Source organism: Leptodactylus fuscus, chromosome 8 (genome assembly GCF_031893055.1).
Source record: "Leptodactylus fuscus isolate aLepFus1 chromosome 8, aLepFus1.hap2, whole genome shotgun sequence".
Classification (NCBI taxonomy): domain Eukaryota; kingdom Metazoa; phylum Chordata; class Amphibia; order Anura; family Leptodactylidae; genus Leptodactylus; species Leptodactylus fuscus.
Window position 1 is genome coordinate 56,234,488 of NC_134272.1, and position 16,293 is coordinate 56,250,780.

The 16,293-nt window shown below is 40.2% G+C and overlaps 1 protein-coding gene across 2 annotated transcripts in view; it reads left to right on the forward strand.

Annotated features, from left to right (window-relative positions):
- Positions 1-11,722, forward strand: part of USP7 (ubiquitin specific peptidase 7) — a 52,885-nt gene extending 41,163 nt beyond the window's left edge. For both annotated transcript variants that reach the window (XM_075285946.1, XM_075285947.1), the window contains exons 19-31: positions 297-389; positions 477-544; positions 1,892-1,992; positions 3,664-3,817; positions 4,935-5,002; positions 5,320-5,428; positions 5,508-5,585; positions 5,923-6,023; positions 7,378-7,477; positions 7,731-7,850; positions 7,983-8,054; positions 8,475-8,565; positions 11,102-11,722. In XM_075285946.1, the coding sequence (XP_075142047.1) occupies positions 297-389; positions 477-544; positions 1,892-1,992; positions 3,664-3,817; positions 4,935-5,002; positions 5,320-5,428; positions 5,508-5,585; positions 5,923-6,023; positions 7,378-7,477; positions 7,731-7,850; positions 7,983-8,054; positions 8,475-8,565; positions 11,102-11,208 (1,262 nt within the window). In that variant the 3' untranslated portion in view covers positions 11,209-11,722. The remainder of the gene's footprint in view (positions 1-296; positions 390-476; positions 545-1,891; positions 1,993-3,663; positions 3,818-4,934; positions 5,003-5,319; positions 5,429-5,507; positions 5,586-5,922; positions 6,024-7,377; positions 7,478-7,730; positions 7,851-7,982; positions 8,055-8,474; positions 8,566-11,101) is intronic.
- Positions 11,723-16,293: the final 4,571 nt, after the last annotated feature.

The following is a 16,293-nucleotide window of genomic DNA, read 5'->3' on the forward strand; positions in this document are numbered from 1 at the left end:
GCCCCATACAGTTTAAGCATGTGGGGGTTCACTTGTTAGCCCCTTCACTAGTGAGCAATAGATATCCTAAGGATAGGCCGTAAATGATTCCAACCCCCCTTTAATGTACAGTATGTTATGTTATATACTGTGATGGTTTTTTACATAATTGACCTGTGTTTTGCCTCATTTGGGACACCCAGACCTTCCCTCCCAGAAATGCAATTTAGTTATTTATCTTTACTTTAATTTTAACAGGGAGAGCGACACTTCTTTCTGAGTTAAGCTTCCTCTTACTTCAGTTTTCTTTCCCACAGATGATGTTATGCTGTTTTTAAAAATGTATGATCCAAAAAGTCGAAGCTTAAATTACTGTGGACATATCTACACCCCGATCTCCTGTAAAATACGTAAGTATGCTGCATGCGGAGGTCATCACAGTATGATAGCTTGTAGTCCAACATCTAATCTGCCTCCCCCCGCCTCTCCTCAAACAGGTGACCTACTGCCAGTTATGTGCGAGAGAGCTGGATTTCCGCAAGGAACTAACCTTATCCTCTATGAGGTAAATGGACCGACATACTGTGCCTAGTGTGTGGTTTGTGATTTTTTTGTTTTTTTTGTTTTTTTTTTAATAGCAAACCTCTTTTGTTAGGGCTCGTTCACACGGGGCAAGAGGGGACGGATTTTGACACTTAATCCATCCCCACACAATAGAGGTCTATGTAAACCGCTAGCTTTTTCCGTGGGCAGTATGCCCCGCTCACAGAAAAAAGAAACGAGCTGCCGTTTCTTCAGGCGGATTCCGCGGCTAATTCAGCCCCAGCGTCCGCCTTGTGTCAGCAACCTCTGGGCTAGGCCTATTCATTTGGGCCTACTCCGGAGCGGGAAGCCACGACTGTTGTGGCAGGCGCATTTTGATCCTATTCTGACGCAGCTCCCCACGTCACAATCAGGACCAAAATCCGCCATTCCGTGCCCCGTGTGAACTAGCCCTTACACTTGCGTGTGTGTGTGGTGGTTTTGTTTTTTTTGTTTTAAATTCTCCTTAGCACCATGGTTTGGTTCTGTCAGGTGTGAGCAGGAGATAAAAACACGGCTAACACAATGACAAAGCACATGGTCATGTGTATGTAGATTAGCCTGCCTGTTCCATTCCTAACTGTTAGTCTTCATTCACATCTGAATTGAAGTTTCTGAAAGAGATCTGTCACAGATCCTGACAAAAATCAGCAGAGAGAAAGACCTGCGCAGAGTACTGAAACCACAAGGGACCACTGTTGTCTGCGGGCAACCGTATATTTTGTGGGCGTGCTCTCTTCAGATCCCACAGCAGATACAAACAACGGAGAGCATGGTACATATGTGACCCTGTATTGTCATGGGTCTGTATGGGGGCAGAAAGCCCGGAGGCAAGTCCTGTCCATTTTGTGGCCCAAGTGCATCAATAAGATGTTTGTCTGTATAGATCAATGTGCCCTTTTCTCACTGGATCATTCATGGGCATGTGTTCTTAGTCTGATGCTTGAAAATATATGTGCTTTTCACATCAGTACAGTACTTCTCTATATATGTCCTGCTTGTTTCTGAGTGACAGTATCAGTCATGGAGCAGATTGCCCTGAATAGTTTATAGGAGCTGGTCTTCAACCAATAGAAATGCAAACCCCAGAAATAACAGAGTAGGAAACCATCAAAAACTGATATGTCAGTGTTATTCATTCCCCATTTACACTTGCGTAAGTGTTTATCCTGAAAAGTGAAGCCAAACAGGCGCGTGGTAAGTAAATGTTATCTACATATAACTGCCTAGTGTATGTATTATGCAATGTTGTCACATTATTTGAGATTTGTAGGTTCTGTTTTTCATTTCTGTGTTTTGTGTGTTAATAAGCTGTTTTTATTGCTTGCAGGAAGTGAAACCGAATTTAACAGAACGCATTCAAGATTACGATGTGTCTCTTGATAAAGCACTTGATGAGCTTATGGATGGTGACATTATAGTATTCCAGAAGTACGTACATTTTACACTTTTTCTGTTTGTGATGTGATTTTTGGACTGGTAGCCGTTTAGTAACTTTTCTGTTTCCATCTTCTGGTAACTTGCCTTTTAGCCTCCATTGACATGAAATATCCATTTTTTTGATGCAGAACTGAACGATAGTTAAAGTAATTGGCTTGTCATATATTGGCCTGTACTATGGCTTACTGCTGGTTTATGCAGAAATCAGTCCGTGGTTGCCGCAGAGCTGCTGTTTTCTATAAATCCTTTTTCAGCATACTGAAAGACTTTAGATTCAGTTGAATTACAGAGATGAATGTGGTAAAATATCCCAGAATGCAAATCTATGAACAGATAGATATGTGAGCTTCAAGGGAGTATATTCCACCATGTATTACAGAGCACATAACACTAATAAACAACATATCTGTGTTATATATGGCAGCTTTGTAGAACTGGTAAAAACTTAAGTCTTATGTAAATGAGGCGGTTGACACTTGAGCACTGCTCTTGCCACTAAGACCCCTACCATCTCTTGGCTGTGTCCCCTCGCCCCGCTGCTGTGAGATCCCTGATGTACATACCATGATGGTAAAAGTATAGTCCCAGCTTCTGTCTTCTGGAACAGGGTATAAGATATATAAGACGCCTCATCAGAATAATAATAGTATATGTGCAAAAGCCAATTAGAGTAAAGAAAACATACCTGTATAGTAGAGCAAGGGAACCTAATAGCATGGCGCCCAGCACCACAGCTACCGGTCATATAATGTTGGAATACCCTGGTTGTGGCGCTGATGATGTGAGCTGCGGCATCACGTGACCTTGTCACCGGCATCGCAAACTTTAGGGACAGTGACAGGAAGGCACGCTGTTATAGACACTGGAGCACACCAGCGCTCCGCAAACAGATATATACCAGAAAGGAAGATCAAACAAGACGTAAAATATGTGTAATGTGTAAGAAGTGTATCTCTGTAATGAGATAGTAGCTGTTGAATATGCCTGGGGGAGGTGGAAGACAGAGAGCAATATATGTGTACATTATATAAATAAATCATATTCTACGGCGCTTTACTGATATTGCCAGCACTGACCCATAAAGGGCTCACAATCTGAAATCCCCACCAGTATGCCTATGGAAAGAGGGGAAAAAAAATCTTGCCTGGATTTGAACCCTGGACTCCAGCGCTGCAAAGCAACAGTACTAACCACTGAGCCAGATGTATCCCTAGATCTCAATATACCTTTGTGGCTGCAGAACTAAGAGCTACTTTGATCTTGTATCAGATTAAGTTGCAAGAGACCCAATGGCAGAACCAAATCCAGGGTGCTCGGAGTCTCATGTGATGTCTCCACCGTTCTGTATTCTCTGTTCTCAGTGCTAATATCTGGCTATGGCAAACTCCTAAGGAACTCCTACAGCCGCAGCACTCCTTTGTGACACACAAACACGAATACAAGGTGGCGCATAGAAAGCCATGAAATAGGACTATACTGCATGCAAACTCTTTTTACTTGGAGCTTTTTGTGGTCCTTGATTTCTAAGGAGTTTATAATGAATGTGTGTATGTGTATATAGAAGTATGTGTGTGTGTAACCTCATTTGCAATTTGAATTGTTCAGTTCATATTATTAATATATATATATATATATATAATTTTTTTTTTTGGTCTTGCCTAGAGATGACCCAGAGAACGAGAACAGTGAATTGGCAACCGCTAAGGAATACTTCAGAGACCTTTATCACCGTGTTGATGTAATCTTCTGTGACAAGACAATTCCTAATGATCCAGGATTTGTTGTCACATTGTCTAACAGAATGAATTACTCTCATGTATGTACTTTATTTGCCGTATTATTGTAAAATATAGTGTGGTTGGCTTTAAAGACGCTCTTTTACTAGGACAGACCCATTACTCAGCCCATTTAACACTTTATGCTGATGTTATGCTCCCAAGTGCACTTACAGTATTGTCTAACTTGTAGGTTCATGAGCATTGCATAAAGGGCCTTTCTTATGAAGTGTTACCCTATTAAGAGGTCCCCTACTGCAGAGCTCCTTTTCATAATCAGACTACCTGCTCCTGTTGTGGCAGATTCAATCCATGCATGTATGACTAGGACAGACATTCATATGAATGGCCTCCATGTGACGCTAATTTTCCCTGCAGTGAAATCCATCCGAAAAGCTTTTAGTAAATGAATGTCTGAACGTCCCTTTAATTTAAGGCATTTTGAAGCTATATAAAGCCATCAAGCATCTTCAGTATTAGAGAGGTTTCCTGTACAGGATATCTTGCTTTCATTTGGGCCAACAGCTAAATTCCCTGACATTACAATTATAAACATGTTTCATAATGACAACCTAGCCACAGGGTAGAGGAACATTAGTATCTGAATTGTGGGGGTCAGACCTCACACAGATCTGCTAATTTGGCAATGGCCAGGTGCCAGAAGCTACTGCTGTGGAGTGTAGCCCTGTCTACCCGCGGTACTGCAGCCCTGATCCAGTTTCTTGAATAGAAGCAGACTGCACTCACTCCTCAGTGTCTGGACTATGCTGCGTCAATAGATCTTTACTTGGCCGAGGTGTCGGACCCCCTCAGGTTAGGTACTGATGACCTACCCGGTGTATAGGTAACCTGTATGAAACATGTGTTAGCGGCTGGGAAGCCCCTTTTAGAAGCAGGGTTGTGTTGCCTATGTGTACATGCCATCATGCTATAGAGACCTTTTATCCTGGAAATCAAAGCGATTATCTAACATGTCTGGGACCTCTAAATAGAATCACCTGCCTGAATTTCCCTTGTAAGATTTGCTTCAAAAAAGGAACAGACTGGCAGCCAAAGTCTTAAACCTCTTTGTAGATACTAACCTAGTTGGTAGAATTATGTGAATGAAATAGCCAAGATTAGAAATGACTGAATTGTGGGTTTGTTTGTTTTTTTCAGGTTGCAAAGACTGTTGCACAAAGGCTCAATACCGACCCAATGCTTCTACAGTTTTTCAAATCTCAAGGGTGAGTGCTGTGCACGCTAGGTTGAAATTCATTCACAAGTCTGAGTCGACAGACTCGATACGTTCAGATCTGCACTAAGCAGAAAACCTAGCCGAAGTGTGTTTACTAGGTTATAAGTGCATAGTAAATGGATAAAACCTGTATATATTCTTCCGTATTCTAGTACACATTTCAGGAAATGTTATGGTTTTGTACTACAAAAAAAAAAAAAAAAAATTGCTGAGCTGAAAAATCAGTCTGTGATTGTAGATGCTGTCGGCCGAAACTTCCATTAACATCTTTGTGGGCTGTTACTGACAACTTGGTGATATTTATAGTTACAGGGATGGTCCTGGAAACCCACTTAGGCATAACTATGAAGGAACTTTACGGGACCTTCTGCAATTCTTCAAGCCTAGACAACCTAAGAAACTCTACTATCAGCAGGTATGCTCTCCTATGAAGGACTGGTGACGCTTCTACAATACGGGCAGCTCGTGTGACTCAGGATATATTTCTCTTTCAGCTTAAGATGAAAATTACAGACTTTGAAAATAGGAGGAGCTTCAAATGTATATGGCTGAACAGCCAATTTAGAGAAGAGGTACGCATCCTATTGGGTTATTCATTCTACTGTCAGAATACATGTTATAAAACTTGTAAATGTATCAATCATTGTATGGTTGTTGGGGGATCCAACCTCTGGGACCTCTAGATATTTGAAAAATGAATAGGCTACAGCATTGTGTACCCATTACTCAATTATGTACTTCCATGTACATGATACCCCATGCTTTAGTCTAAGTTAGGCTGTCATGATTTTCCTACTTGGTAGGACGCTCCTATGACAGTAGGTAAGAAACCATAATATCGCTTGTTACTAAAGTGACTATTTTTAATATATTATGTTCTGCATGTTCGTTGTCTTCACCCTTGCACAGGAAATAACACTATACCCAGACAAACACGGTTGTGTAAGAGATCTTCTAGAAGAATGTAAGAGAGCTGTCGAACTCTCAGAGAAGGGTTCTGGTAAATTGAGGTAAGTGGTATCATTCTTCTCCTAAGACCTCCTGTCTTAGAAAGTACTTGTGTTCCCCATGAAATTCTGGAGCATGTTCTTGGAGTTCTGTGTTTGTGCGGTTCCTCTGTCTTCTCTTCTAGAACATTATTAACAAATTGACATTTTGGTGGTTTTGTTTGTTGATACATTTCTAATAGGAGTAACAGAGGAGCGGCAGAATGCAAGAAAAAAAAAAATTAAATTTCTCAGAATGGGGAATCCCATTTGGTTTGTGCCACATTGAGGGAGAGAGGAACAATTCTCCAATAATGGTGCACCCGTCTTTATTCACCTGTTACATTTAATCTGGGCTCTAGCACCATTTTGCTAGGACTGCTCTATGATGAAGGCTTTAAATAGGCTTATACATAATCGAAATATCTTTACGATTGTTTTGCTATGAAATTTGTCACATCCCTGTATTCCCATAAAACAGCGATTCTGAAGAATATTTTCTTAGAACGCTACATTGTACCATTCCTTATCATTCTGCTTTTTGTCCTTACACAGTCTGACATTACCACTGGAGATGAGCAAATAGTATTCGATCAAATACCTCGCTCCCATAGGAATGCGTGTAAGCGGCCAAACACCAAGGGGTTAAGCGCATCAAATATTCATTGTGCTTAACCCCTTGGTGTTTGGCCGCTTACACGCATTCCTATGGGAGCGAGGTACTCCATCGAATACTATTCGCTCATCTCTAATTACATTTTATAGTTTGCAGGGACACACTCTGTTGAATGGGGAATGGTAACCAGATGTAAATTTGATAAGTTTACATAAGGAGTGACCCAGAAAATATGCTCCAGTGTTCTATACGAAATCAAAGTATTTCCTGAAATCTATCCAGAAAGTTGAAGGGTCCTCTTTTGCTTCAATCCCCTTTTCACTATGCATAGCTCTCAGTACACATCTGGTCTGCCTGTACTGATTCAAATGTATCAGGGATCCAATTTAATGCAATATTGTAATATATTGGCAAAACTCTTATTAGGTTGTATTAAACATCACTGCAGATACGTATAGGATGGACATCACAAATTCTTGACTAGCTATAACAGTAAGGCCATTTTCGTGCAGTCAGTATTTTGCATACATTTTTGTAAGCAAAAGCCAGAACTAATGGAAAAATATTGACTCTGTGCAAATGGCTTATAGTAAGGAAGGACAGATCTGTGTTTATAGTGGAGGGACAGAGTTTTACATGATCCAAACTGTATTGTATCTTACATGTCTCTGCTAGTTATTGGAGGTAGGTTGCGCACATTGCCACCTTCTTGGAACTTATTTGTTCTTTTTTTTTTTCTTCTTTCTTTCTTCATCTTTTAAGGCTGCTAGAAATTGTAAGCTACAAGATAATTGGGGTACACCAGGAGGAGGAACTACTAGAGTGCTTATCACCTGCTACTAGTCGAACATTTCGAATAGAGGTGAATTCTCTTTTATGTGTTTATATTGAACCTTTACTCAAAGAAGATCTTACTTTAAGGATGCGTTCACACACAGTAGGTTTGTACATCCGAATGGGACTTCAGAAAACTCGGTTCAGCCATTCAGTTGTAGAGATTTCTACTATAAGATGGTCACCTGGGACTATACCATTACCTTTTATAGGAGTAGTTTAATGGTGAAGTATTGGCGCTTGTTATACTACCTAATATTTCATGTTTTGTTACATTACAGGAAATACCTTTGGACCAGGTGGACATAGATAAGGAAAATGAAATGCTTATTACTGTTGCACATTTTCACAAGGAGGTTTTCGGCACATTTGGGATTCCATTTTTGCTTAGGATACAACAGGTAATGTTATCTTTGACACAGCAGGGGGGGGGGGGGGCTTTTAGGGGAAAATTCATTATCTTCTACCATATATGTATGATCATATATAATCTTTCTACCTGTTCTATTAGAAATTACATTTTATTTTTTTAGGGTGAGCCCTTCAGAGAGGTGATGAAGAGGATTCAGGCGATGCTGGAAATTCAAGAAAAAGAGTTTGAAAAGGTGGGTTGGGTTGATGAATCCTTAGGGATGTTGAGTGTACCCCAAAGTCTGTGGGACTATCAGAAATTTATTGAGTAGCAGCATAGATGTCCCAGTGCTGCTTCATTCAAAGAGTGGGGGCTTGGGACACTGGTGATCACTGGGTTCCATCAGTCAGACCCCCAATGATATAGCGGCTATCCCTGTCCAGTGAGTAATGTATAACCTATTAATAGAAAGAATATCCTTTTAAAAACATGCATAGTGCGTTTTGCTTTTAGTATTACTAGTAGACCAGTATATTGGCTTTGGTTTTATCATATAGACATGAGCTACAAGCAGCAGTAATGCGGTATAGTTGAAGAAATGATTGTTACATGTGTGTCTTATGGTTGATGGTTTCATTTGTTTTGTTTTGTTTTTTGTTTTTTTTTGTTATAGTTCAAGTTTGCAATTGTAATGATGGGCCGGCATCAATACATAAACGAGGAGGACTATGAAGTGAACTTAAAGGACTTTGAGCCCCAGCCTGGTAAGTGGATACAGATCAGACACTCATTTACGAAGTCTGTTGTAAAACGCATACGCTGTATAAATAGGCAAGACAATAGAAAAACGTATAATTCATTTCACCTAAAAGTGTTATACTGGAAAAGTGAAAAACATTCTGAGCTTGGTAAGATGGTTGTCAATGCCCTATAATTAAAGGTTTTATATGAACCACATTGATAGCGGTTCAGTTAGGGGATGTTCACACTACTGTTAAAAAATGCTCTTTGCTCTCCTGTTCTAGTTTGAAACAAATGGATATTAAAGGGATTCTATCATTGGGAAACCCATTTTTCACTAACGCCACATCAGAATAGCCTTTAGAAAGACTATTCTTCTACCTCTTATTTTTCTGCTCCACGTTGCCGTTCTGGAGAATTTTCATTTTTCTTCTTTATTCAAATGAGTCTTCAGAAGGTACAGGGGTTGTCCCTTCAAAGAAAATGCTCTTCCGAAGATTCAGCGCCGCCGCCTCTCTCTTCTCTGGCTGATGCCTCTCCGCCGGGTCTCTGTTCGGGATTCAAATCCTGCGTGTGCTCTTTTGGCTCTGCCATTTTGCCTTGGACAGAGCCAACTGCGCATGTCTAGTCGGCCTTTTTCATGTGGCCTTGTACGTATTCATATGTCTCTATGAATAAGGATAGGTAGAATGAATTATATATTTAAAAAGCAGATCCAGTATGAAGTACCTCAGTAAATCTAGACCTGGCCTTATGCATGAGACATTTATTCTGATTACTAGAAATCTATAATGCAGATCAAATAATATATTGCTTTACACAGGTTTGCAGAGATGGTTTTCAATTAAGTCACGGTTAGGTGTTTAAATAGAGGAAGATGGATGTATATAGAGAACCAAAAAGATCTGGGGTACTTAACTACTTTTACTAAAGGTCTGTTGACCAAGGGCCACCAAAGGTCTGAACTGAACAGCAGCTGAACATGCCGAGATGTCCAGTGTTTATGGACAGGTCTGACTGTAAGGTGCGCATAAAAAATTAGCAAAGAATATTTCCTAATCTGGCATTAACTGTATGTGGGGGCACTTAGGAGCATTATATGGTGCGTGGAGGCACCAAGGGGCACGAGGGAACGGGGCGGTAGATGAAAGGTTCTCCCGGCCGCTGTCCTACTGATAGTGCCAGGAGGAATAGATCCGGACAGATGGTCAGACCACCATTTGTGAGTATCCCTAATATAGATGTATATAAATATAACTATCTCAGGATGTTACATGCACAACATTTCACTATGAAGTAAGTCAGTAGATATAGACACTGCCTCTACCATGAGAAATTTATTACTAGAAATCTATAATGCAGATCAAATTAGTAAATTTATAGTAAATGTAAATTACATTATACAGGTTACAGGTTTGCAGAGATAAAGACCTGCATACTTCAGGACAGAAAAGACAGCTTTCAATTAATACAAGTTAGTTATGTGTTTACATAGGGTGTTTCTTCATTGTCTGTTATCTCTCTATCAGCTGACCTGATAACTGCAGGAGATAACAGCTCTGAAATACAAGTTAACTCCCAAGAACTGAGCTACACAAGCAGTCCCCAACCTTTTTTGCATCAAGGACCGTTTTCAATTAAGACCGTTTTTCTTTGAGTGGGATTTGGGTTGCAGGGCCACTGCCCCTCCTCAACCCATCTTCCCCCCTACTCCATTGGTAATAGCTCCCACCATAAGTAATGTTATTAGCTGTGCTGGGACACCATTTCTATTGTATTGGATAGCACCCCACACCCATAGGTAATAATTCTTTTCCCCCACATAAGTAATGCTGCTACCAGTATGGAGGATACTATTCTAGTAATAGTGAGCTGATGGCAGCCCCTCACCAATAAGTTCCCTCTCCCATCCAGTGTTCTATTGCAGAGCAATACAAGCTTAGGGTAAGTTCACACGGCGGAAAAGGTTTCTGTGTGTATATGAAAAAAATCGCAAGCGGGGAAAAAAAGCGCTGCAGGAAAAACCATGGTTCTTCCTGCAGTGCTTTAGACAGAAAATTTGCAGAGGTTTCCTTGGCGGACCCCATTTTACTCTATGGGAGTCTGCGGGTTTCCATGGGTAACTGCTTTTTTAAGGGGCAGTTGTAAACCTAGCGTCAATCCAGCTGTACTAAAATAATAGAAGCTATAGTCTCCCATTTCTTCCCATGATACTCCCTGTTGCCTGGCATTGTTTACTTGACTGTGACAATGTTCTCCTGTACCCCACAACCCTATGAGCCAATCACTGGCCTCAGTGTTATATGGAATTAGATTGCTACAAGTGGTGGATAAGCGCACATAGTCAATGTCCAGGAGGGAACGAAAAGAGGGCTATGGCTTCCCTTCTCATTTTTAACACAATTTTGTATTTGCCTTTGAAAACTCATTTAAGTTCCTTCCTCCCTCTCTACTTTTGACTTTCCTATCCCTGTGCTAGTTCTGTTTTGTCATTGAATCCAAGGTTGATATTGTATTGCATAATTGTCAATCTCATCGTGTCTTCTGATTTTTCTCTAGGCAACATGTCCCATCCAAGGCCTTGGCTAGGGCTTGACCACTTCAATAAAGCCCCAAAGAGAAGCCGCTACACATACCTTGAGAAAGCAATTAAGATTCATAACTGACTCGCCGTAACCAAGTTTATCCAAAACCAAGGGACATATAAATGTGTGTGTGTGTGTGCACCTTTCTAACAAAGCTAGAACTTTGGTACACGTGCACTATATTTGAAGTCTACAGCAAGAAGATTTGCTGCTGATGTTAATTTTATTTTGTTGAGGCTGTTCCGTTTGGCTTCTCTGTATCTATTGACTGCCCTTTTTGAGGAAAATGAAGGTGTTTTTATAAAGCTTGAATGCCAATGTAATATTTTATGGTAACTGTAAAGCAAGACAGAAAGGAGAACGTGGGGTAAATTTAGTAGAACAAAGGATTTGGCCCAAATTTGCTCATAGAATATATTGTATGAGGCATAAGATGGCTGGCTGCCCGCCACCCCTGGTGTTCCTATTCTACCGTCATTGCAGCGAGTAACTCTTATGTTTACACTCACAACAAGTTTCCTCCCTTTAAATTACTTCCTTGTGCATTTGTAAATTCAGAAACCCTCACTTCAATAAATAGCAATCTCTACTTCATCGTGTACATTGTTGGCACTTTTTTGGCAATCGTCAAATATCTACCGCACAATACCATCAAAAGATGTCTTTCTATTTTAAGTGGTCCACCATATAAAATGAGAAGAGTTGCTGGGATGAAGCCAGGTGTCCCTGTTTGCAATGTAGAAAGACATCCAGACTTTTGGGGGAGGGGAATACAAAAATAATAATAAAATTCTATGTATACCCACGTGTGTGTATATATAGTTGTTGATGCTGATTGAAACACCATTTTCATTAACCGCCTTGAGCACAGAGGGCATGCTCACTAGTGTTTAGTAGGATAACTTTGTACAAAAACTACAGACCTAAAATGTATATTTAATGAACATGTACAAATTAACACATGGAGGTTCATATTGTTGGTTGAGTCTCGGTCTTTCACTGATGTTGATATTCTTGTGTGTAGTTTTATTTCCTATTCCAGTTTTTCCTCCTTTTTATTTTTGCTTCAAGAATTTTTTTTTTTCTTTTTTTGGTCCTCATCTCTTGGTTTTCTCCTGCCATCACACCTAAGGACAGAAGCGTGTCTAGTTTGAGTGCGGTAAATAGGTTACAGCCATTCAGATTAATTTTACTTTGTTTCCTGGTCTTTTATTTTTCTCCTGTTAGCAGCAGTGTACAACTCTACCTGTATATTGCCTTTTTTGCTGGAAAATGTTGTCTGTTGAATAAAAATTTTCTATAAAAACGATATTTCTGTGAATGATATGCAACAAACACTATTTTCAGCTGTATCTGTAGGAACATTGTAGTGAACCCTGTCATATCATAACGGGGGCATGAAGAGAAGGTGAGCTTTGTGATGTAAAAGTTTATGATTTGGAACAGGATTTAGTTGTTAGGGGGTACTTTGGCAGCACGTCTTCCCAATCAACATTATGTCCAGACTAGGGTGCAAGGCACTGCCATTCTTGTGATTGATGGGGATCCCAGTAATCTAACACTACCGATCCACACCTCATCATCTATCCTGAAAAGCCCCATTTAAAGAGGACCTTTCATCACCTCCCACCAACTCAAGATCTTTAAATCTGTTAATAGTCATTGCTCCAGTGACTCCCACCGTTCCCAAACATTCACAGCTGTTAGTTTTGGTGCCTGATATGCTATTTAGGCTCTGTACTGTCGGAAGGGCAGTGCCTAGCAAGGGGTCTGATTCTGAGCTCTGACACTTTACATGGCAAAGGTTAAAAACTGGTGTAACAGCAGGGGTCTGCTGTAGTATATCCTACAGAAGACCGCCATATCTGGTCGCAGCCTAAAAGGTGACTTCTAGTCTTAAAGAAGTTGTGCTGTTATGTACACTTATCTCCTGTCTGGTACATAGGGGATAAGTGTCATATTGCTGTTAGGGTGCATTCACATTGAGTAAACGCTAGCTTATTCTGAACGTAAAACACGTTCAGAATAAGCGGCGTCTAAAGCAGCTCCATTCATTTCTATGGGAGCGGGGATACGAGCGCTCCCCATAGAAATGAATGGGCTGCTTCTTTCACTCCGTGCAGTCCCATTGAAGTGAATGGGGAGTGCCGGCGTGTACGCTCCGGCATGAGCAGAGCTTGCCGTATACGCCGGCACTCCCCATTCACTTCAATGGGACTGCACGGAGTGAAAGAAGCAGCCCATTCATTTCTATGGGGAGCGCTCGTATCCCCGCTCCCATAGAAATGAATGGAGCTGCTTTAGACGCCGCTTATTCTGAACGTGTTTTACGTTCAGAATAAGCTAGCGTTTACTCAGTGTGAATTCACCCTTAGTCTGATCACCAGGTCCTCCATTGATCAGGAGGATGGTGGGTTTCTTTGTGAATGGAGCACCAGTTTACTTGCATGACTGGTGCTCTATTCACCTCTTTGGGGCTGCCAGAGATTAGTCCCAGCAGCCCTATAGCAGTGAATGGAGCATTGGTCACCCAAGTGCTCTGGTGTTCCATTCACAAGGAAACTGTGAGGGGACTTTTGATTCCGCCGATTGACACTGATAAATGGACGCTTATTCCGTATCCACAGGACAGATGACAAGGTCTATAAATGCACAACGTCTTTAACCCCTTAACGCTCCGTGCTGTAATAGTATATCGCGGCATGTATATCTTTTTACGCTTAACCCTGCTGTTCTGTTCGCATTTGCTATACACTTGTACTGTTCCCGGGTCAATATGACCCGACCTATTAACTCTTGATTTTTAGCTACTCTAATTGTTTTATTTGAATACTTTTTTTCAATGAAATACTGTATGTGAACATGTTTGATCATAAACAAAAGAAAAATTTAAATTCAAACTTAATTATTTTTTTTTTTTTCATAAAAAGGTTACACAGGCTTTTTGCAATTATCTTCGATTGTTGACATTCTGCACACAAATAATAAAGAAGCTTTACATTACTATTACTAAAACATGAAATTAACTTTTTGAAAACAAATTTTCTAAATCAACAAATGAAAAATCATAAAAACTTCAACCATTTTAGAAAGAAAAAAGAAAAAAACTGAACATGTTCATGCGTTTTTACACTGAACACAATAATAAGACCCATGTCCTTTACACAGATCTTTTGAACATCCAGCACATGTTAGATTAGTCTTATTGTCACAGGAAGATGGACAGAAGCTCCATTTCTTCCTTTTTTTGCTGGTAGCTGTGCTGGTGGAGGCCGTGGATGTGGAGTCTCTTTCTTCAGCATGCTGGACACTTTTTACAATGGCTGCTGCTCCCTCACTTCTGGGGGTCACTTTTCTGCTCTCAATATATGGCCTCACCAGGGATTTCCCCAATTCCTCAAGAAATAATCTTCTTTTATGCAGCTTATTCCGGTTCCAGTCGGGGTCGATTTCTCCCCATAAGACAAATGCATTGTATGCAGAAACGTCCAGTATGTTATAAAATAAAATCATTGGCCACCGATTGGTTTTGCGTTTGCATGTATATGTTGATATTACTTGGTCTAAAGTATCACCTGCTCCCTTTGTGGCATTATAATCCAAAATAATGTCAGTCTTTCTGTCTTCTCTATCACTTACGGCATTGTCATGGTGCATTGTGCTCATGAGAATTACCTGTTTGTTTGTTTTTTTGGAACATAAGAAACAACAGTTGTATTTCCAGAAAAATAAAAAGTAGAACTGTAACCTCTCTCTTGCTAAGGATACCTTGCGGTAGTTCAGGTTTCTTTTTTCTCATAGTACCCAGCATGGTAAGTTGTTTTTTCTTCAACATCTGGCCTAGTTGATAGGATGTAAAAAAGTTGTCACATGTGACATTTTGTCCTTTTAGTCCATGAGTCAAATCTAGAACAACACGCATACCCTGATTTTTTTCAGGTCTTTCATCAGGGGCTTTTCCTGTATACACTTGAACATTTAGAGCATATGAACTTTTGCTGTCGCAAAGTGTCCAGATCTTGATGCCATATTTTGCTGGCTTACTTGGTATATATTGTCTGAATGGGCACCTACCTCGGAATGCCACCAGTTGCTCATCAACAGTTACATTTTCACCACTGTTATACAATTTTGGTAGAATCTCTACCCATTGATTTCGAACATTTCTAATAGGGGCTAGTTTATCATTAGCTCTTCTTTCCATTCTATCTGTTTTAGAATCAAACCGCAGTACTCTCGAAATGTCATGAAACCTTTCAAGACACATTGTAGCTCTAAATATGTGGCGACCGGTTTCGCAATTCCACAAACTTTTACCCTTTGAATGATAGATAACCAGTCTCCTCTCTCACAAACAGACTAGATAATTACTTGCCTACTGATAAGAACAGTGAAACCACCACCATTTGGGAATGAAGTACATATAAAAAAACATAACTTTTGCAGTCAGAAATAATCAGAGACCTGTAGAACAGTATAAAATGCTATCGGGTCATATTGACCCGAACAGTACAAGTGTAACAATCAGCGTGTAGGAAAAAGTAAACAAAAAAAAAAGACAAAAAAAAAAAAATGTAGAGCTCCACAAATGAGGAAAAGTCAAGGAACCACTAGTTTCAAATCCTCATTTTAAAAAATCTGCAGGGTCTCAAAAATCATTTCGGGTCATATTGACCCGAACAGAACAGCAGGGTTAACTCAGTATTATTTCTGCACTGCAATGCCATGGGCACAGAAGCTGTGCCTGCGACATTACTCTCGACTGTGTTACACAGCCGAGAGCTCTGACAAGTTGTCCCATTAAGCCCTGATCAGAGTTCCACTTTGATTATGGACTTTAACTCCTTGGATGCCACGGTCAAACATAGGCTGACTTCCTCTATAGACTGCAATACACATGTATTGTGCAGTCTATAGTACTGAACCAGCGATGCTGTGATCGCTGCTTCAGGGGTCCTTATGAGACAAATGAAAAAAGTTTTAAAAAAAATTAAAGGGTGTGAAATGAAAAAAGCCCAAAAAATTCTCTTTTCCTATGAGTTCTATAAAGAAAAAAAAAATACATATTTGGTATCGCTGCGTCCGTAACCACCTATATAATAAAACTTGAAACATTATTCAACCTACACAGTGAATGTTGGGGTAAGGGGGGAGAAGTGAAAAACA